This window comes from Dermacentor andersoni, chromosome 4 (assembly GCF_023375885.2).
Source record: "Dermacentor andersoni chromosome 4, qqDerAnde1_hic_scaffold, whole genome shotgun sequence".
In the NCBI taxonomy this organism is placed as follows: Eukaryota; Metazoa; Arthropoda; class Arachnida; order Ixodida; family Ixodidae; genus Dermacentor; species Dermacentor andersoni.
Window position 1 is genome coordinate 21,752,542 of NC_092817.1, and position 6,211 is coordinate 21,758,752.

Here is a 6,211-nt window from a genome sequence, read left to right on the forward strand (position 1 = left end):
ATGCACAACCACCACTTCACCATTGGCTAGATTGGAGGGCTGTGCACGTTTGTGCAAGCTTTAGCTCAGGAGTAATTTATCATGAACAACCTCCCAACGGCTGGCATCTATGAGCTGTCAAGCAGGCCTATGATGTCATAGGCGGGGCATAATAAACAAGGTCTGGAAAGCTGCAGCAGAGAACGAGTTATCTTCTATGCAAGAGTGCAAGCTTCCTGCTGCTGGCAGCAGAATATTTGGCTTGCATGTCTACGGAAACATTGTCTACAGATCACGAATGTCTTCTTACCATGCTCAATAAGTTATGCAAATACTCCTTGAACAAACGAAACAGAATCATTATACTGGGGGCAGCAGAGCACACATCTCATGTGCAAGTCAACAGCAGAAGTCTGAGCATGATGTGTGCCCTTTCTTCTGTGGCTAAGCAGAGACGCTATTCTCCGAAGTCGGCCTCCTATGTTTCCAGAAGAAAGTAATTTGTTTAAGGGGGCATTGCAAGAAATATGATCATTGTCATGGTCACATATAAGTGGCATACAAATTGTGTTCAGCTCATGTATTGATTGATCTTTTATTGCATATTTTAGATAAAGCTGACTTCAATATCAATGCAGGAAATGACAGGCAGTTTTTAATAAATAGGCAATAACGTTGTACAGTTATCCAGCTGAAAATGAAAATAGTGGAGTCCAAGATTTGATAGCTCACAGCAACAGTACAGCTGTTATCACCCTAAAGCATAACGCTACGAATGCTTCTTACCAACTACTTGTTCCTCAGCACCACATTGCCACAAACATTTAACTTAGACAAACTAGCTTCACTGCTTCCTAAAGCTCTGTTGCGTTGTTATTAAATATGCCTGAAACCACTTGTACGTTAATGGCATTCCTGCAGAAGCAAAAAAAGAAGCTCTCGCCAAGAGCCACAATACTGTGATGACACTGCCTTTTACAGGTAGGTAGAATCAGAACAAGGTTACATAAAGCATAACATTCCAGTGTCTTAAATTTACACATTTCAGAGAACCAAAGGCATTGTGTTACGAGTGATAACAAAAATGTGGTTATCCGCAAGTTCACCATTTCTTCTCACTTTGTTAAGGTTGTAGGCAAACGTAGACCAATCAAAGTGTTATTTACCTTCCTAGTATCAAATCTTGCCACTCTGGTGTGTTTAGGTATAACAAGGAGCCAATATTGTAAAAAAGGGATCAAGGTTACAGAGCATATGTTTACAGTCAGTAATAAGTGGAAGCTTTTGTGATTACACAATTTAGCATCCTCTTATGTTACACAGTACATATTACTTAGCAGCTGGGGGAGAAACAGCTACTCTAAGCAGCTACAGGAAACAGATTGTTAATTTGATTCTGAAAAAAGCAGAGAGCCCTGCAAGCCGTGTCCAGGTTTAATCAAACAATTAACATGCAGATGACATATGCATAATTTCCTTCATAGAAAATGTACACATACTAGTTAGCAAGATGCCAGTGGCTTGTATCTGATTATTTTTAACAAATGAACATTTTGCTGTGCACATGACATTAAGCAAAATTTATATCATAAACCCACAGATGGCTCAATAAAGCAATGTGATCTGATGAGTGCAAGTTTGTAATATACTGGTTTGATGACACCATGTTAGTTGTGCAACTGTATTATGTCTTGCATAACTTAAGATGCATCTACTTCTGATGCCTCACGCTGCATCCGAGGATACAGCCATTTTACGCAAATATAATGATGTACTATAGGCTAAGCAGGTAGGAAAAGATAAGCAAAGCAAGGAATACTGACAGGACTACACATACCAGAAAAATTTACAGTAAATGCTACTGCATTAAGATGACGTTTTCAGTAAACATCGGTACACTTCTGCATGTTACTGCTAAATGCTGTAATGTAGCGCATTTACAACTGCCTGTGAGCATTTTAGCAAAGGGAGCCTCTTACATGACCAGATAAATTAATGCTGTCTGTTCAACAAGCTGCACTTAAAATTAACCTGCAACAGGAAAGAAACTTAATATTTTTACACTTCCTGTAGACATTTCACTATGATATAGCAGCCAGCTTAATGATGCAATGAGTAAGAAATAAACAGTTTACACGGACAATCTCCATGTTATAAAACACACGAAATGTACTACCATGAAACGAAATATCTTGAAATGCTTGCACTGAAGCCACTTTCATCGCAAAAAAAAAAAAAAAAAAAGCTTCGTCCTTTTATTTGGTTCGTTTCTTTTAGCACAGTGATCACATGGGGCAGAGTTTGAATACATACCATAGAAAGGTGGTATTTTGTTCAGTAGCGAGTATATTAGAGCTTAGCTGCACGTTGACTAAGCCAAAATAAACTGGCAATCTGGGCATTTAAATTTTAGCCCTTATCACATGCAGCAGTATTGGTTGCCTTGGCCTGCAAGCAATGAGCTTTTGCATCAGAGTACATCACAGCACCTTAAAGCCCTACAAATGTCAAATCACTTCAATCAGGCGGTATGCAAACATGACGTGGAGGCCCGACTGGACGATGGCGCATACGCAGACAAGGCAAGTCAGGCTCAACTGCTTTTCTGCATGCTTCCTTGGGTAAGTATTCAGTTGTCCAGACCTTGCTCCTTCAAGGGGAAGGTAAGGTGACCTACAAGGTTCTAATAGGGGACTTAAGCATGTGACTAGGCTTTCGTGTCAAGCTTCCGAGAAAGCAACCACACTTCTTAAGATGAACGCCTTTCAGTCTGCAATGCCGGCCTTATTGCAGCTCTGCATAAACCCCAAAACTTCTTTGGTAAAAGAGCCTTGTTGGAAGCAGTGAACTTCCATCCAACATGGCAGTGGCAACCACTGCATTGCAGGATCGTCCATGCATAACCTGGGAACCAGCTGTACAGCGTGCTAGGTCGACCATTCAAGTATACGCCAGTGGCTTTGCGCACAGTTATCATCTCGTGTACATATCCATGGGGATTAACGTATGCGCCCTGTGGTCCGCTCTGAGACATGCTGAACACATCGCTCCTGTCGGCCATCTTCTGGTTGCACTCCTTACACGTCAGCACGCGACAGTCACGAAGAATGGACAGTTCACATCGCAGTCGCTGTACAGGGTTGTCGTAAGATAACATCTCCAGGCGCAGCTTGTCGTCCAGGAGAAGACTGCTCGCGACCCAGTAGGAAAAGCGACACGGGTCGCGGGGTAGGCTCAGGGTGGCAAAATTTTCAGTCCACTCGCGCAACTCTGCCTCTATTTTCGAAACCAGGAGGTTGGCGTCGTACTGTCGATACACCCAGGAGGGCCAAGCCGTCACGTGGGAGAAGCCGTAAGGGTCTTTGTGTCGCTCGCTCGGAGCGTACCGAGACGTGGAGCGCCCCTTAAACCTTGACAGGCTTGGAAGTCGAGCGGCTTCACCGACGTCGGCGGTGGGCTTGTCAGGAAGTATTTTAATGCTAGCCATGAGAATGCCGTCGCTTCTTGTGCGGGAGCTGATGATGCGAAACCTCTGTCGACCTTCCGCTTTGACGACAAGTGTTGATACGCCGGACAACTCGTCAACCTCTTCTTTGTAGGACCGTATTTCAGCAGTAGTGCCTAGCGGCTGCGTAGAAGTGCTACTCGCGCTTTCGCCAACGATGCCAAAAGTCCGATCGTTTTCTATAATTCTGTGCATCATGGATATCTCCAAGGGTCGAAATATCTGGAGAGGCAAGATCTGACCTGGCACCAGTATGACGTCATGGGATGTCAGTACAGGTATCGTTTGCAGGCTGTCTTCTTCGAAAACCGTCCTGCCCGTGAGATCCTCCATGTCGTTACCGAGGTAAGTGTGCTGCGCTGGCAGCGAGGTGTCATAGGAGACGTCCATCGCAGAGGCAGACGCCGAGTCTTCCTCCTCGTCAGCGTCTTCAGCCCTCGGAACAAGGTGTATTATGTCATCTGCCATCGGTTAGCCACCCCGGCGAAGCGGAAACGTTCTGTTTAACGTTGCTAAAAAGCCTGTGCGCAGTCTTTCACCGCATTTTTAGAACACGAACGGCGCCATATTTGTTTTGGTGGCCACTGGAGCGCTGAAGGCGAGAGTACAGTGTACTGGAAGGCATAGCGAGGGCAACGCCTCGCGAGAGCGAGAGCAGCGCGAGTATGGTCGTTCCTTTCCTTTTTGCTCTACAGATGGCGCAGCAGCCGCGGGCGCGCTCGCGTGTTGGTGCCCGGTTTGAGGCCACGCGGCGTTTTTATCTCCTACAACGTGCTAAATAATTTTCCAGCGCCTTCGCAGAGCTTTCAAAGTCAGATAAATGACATAGCAACGCACTAGGAAAACAAACTATCTGAACTTCTTACTAACACATAAAGAGAACAAACAACGCTTCTTCAAGAACTTGCAGCAATAATTTCAGTTTGTTCGTGAACTGAATGAACTCCTCTTCGTAAAATGAAGCAAAATAATACGTTCCCACTTTGCAGTAAATTTAAAAAAAAATTGTAGGCGTGGTAAATGGTTATTGCGAGGCTCCCACATCGACGGAGTAACCGCAAACTGTGAATGAACATATTTTGTAAGGAAAGTCATTCCGGGATACTGATGGGATGGGGGAGGTTGCAGCGAAGATATGATTTGGAAGCGACGGCGCAGATGGTGAGATGAAAATTTCAAGGAAAGTTTTGTTGTAAGGTTTAGGCCTAGGTAATCGTGCCACATTCCCCGAAACATGTGTAAACGATGATAACGTTATAAAAAGAAAAGAAAGAAAAAAACGTGTGTTTGTGTGTGTGTGTGTGTGTGTGTGTGTGTGTGTGTGTGTGTGTAGTGGGGGGGGGGGGCGTTAGAGTTTCAATGTTTACGGACATATATTGCTTTGCATTTAGATTAACTGGGTGTCATTAGCCGCATATTAAAGCGGCCACTAACAGTGGCGTAGCCTGAAATTTCGTTCGGAAAAGCGGGTGGGGGGGGGGGGGGGCTAGAATTTGTCGAGGGACCAAATATATGAATAATAACTACATTGTCATTGCCAAAGATGCTGCAAACGAATTCTTGAACGCTACGCACTGTCAAGACAAGTAAAATGTGTATTTATTCATAAAAGAATATACTTGTATGTCCAAGCAATTGTGCCCGAAATCACTGATATCAATGCTTCCATGTTTTTTGTCACTTTAATACGTAAAAAAAAAAAAAAATATCACATGAACTTTAGAACTTCATCAGTTTGAAACCAGCAGATCATGCCGCTGATATGAAAAATGTAACGGCCATGAAATTAACAAGTTGAGGACAAGTATTTTAATGAAACTTCGTCATTCAAGAACCTTGTTTACATTTTTGTACATATGCAACAGCCAGGGAAAAATCTCAATGACGCTGTCCTTTGTTCCAATGTATTGCTCAGGAGCAGCTGTCACCGGTCGTGTATTGTGAGTAATTGCACCGTAATTATAGTCGCAACCGAGAGCATATTTAAAAAGCAGGATTTCTACAAAATATACGAGGGCGAGTCAAATGAAAGTGAGCAAGTGCGGATATATGACAAACGGGGTACTTTATTTAAAAGTAGTCTCCATGAGCATTTAGACATCCGTCCCACTTCTTCAAAAAGACTGCAACTGACTCTTTCTCGTCATCGTCCGACACGAATCTGGTTCCCTTGAGTTGTTTGTGGAAGTCGCAAGGCGACAGGTCTGGGCTGTATGGCGGATGTTGCTGCGTTTCCCACTTGAACTTTATCAGTTTTGTGTTAACCACATCTGTGACATGGGGACGGGCATTGTCGTAGAGGAAATTCGTCAATTTTCCACGTCGTTTGTTCTTGATTGCGACACGCAGCCGATCCGGCGTTTCACAATATCGGAAACGATTGATAGTCTCTCCAGGTTTAGCAAATTCGATCAGTAATGGCCTCTGAAGATCGAAAAGTCAACAACACCTTTCCCGCGGAAATGACAACCTTTGCTTTCTGTGGGGGGTGGTGAATTCGATTGTTTGCGCTGTAAGTTTTGCCGTCGTGTTTCAGGCTCGCAGTAGTGGCACCATGATTCGTCCTTGGTCACAATCGCAGTCAAGTCGTCACCCCCATTGTGATACCGGATCAGATGAGTCAAGGCAGCGCTGAACCTCTCCGTCTTCTGGCAGGGGTTCAAAATTTTGGGCATCCATTGCGCACAGAATAAGAGCCAATAACCGAGATGTTCATGAATTATGGTG

At 44.2% G+C, this 6,211-nt stretch overlaps 1 protein-coding gene across 1 annotated transcript; it reads right to left on the reverse strand.

Annotated features, from left to right (window-relative positions):
• Positions 1–612: 612 nt before the first annotated feature.
• On the reverse strand, positions 613–4,098 carry ohgt (E3 ubiquitin ligase component cereblon). Its single transcript, XM_050182914.3, has one exon. The coding sequence runs from the start codon at positions 3,950–3,952 to the stop codon at positions 2,729–2,731; it is 1,224 nt and encodes a 407-aa protein (XP_050038871.1). The 5' UTR covers positions 3,953–4,098; the 3' UTR covers positions 613–2,728.
• Positions 4,099–6,211: the final 2,113 nt, after the last annotated feature.

Bases quoted from the DNA above. Each gene is read 5' to 3' on its own strand.
- ohgt (XM_050182914.3), bottom strand. From the start codon at position 3,952: ATGGCAGATGACATAATACACCTTGTTCCGAGGGCTGAAGACGCTGAC.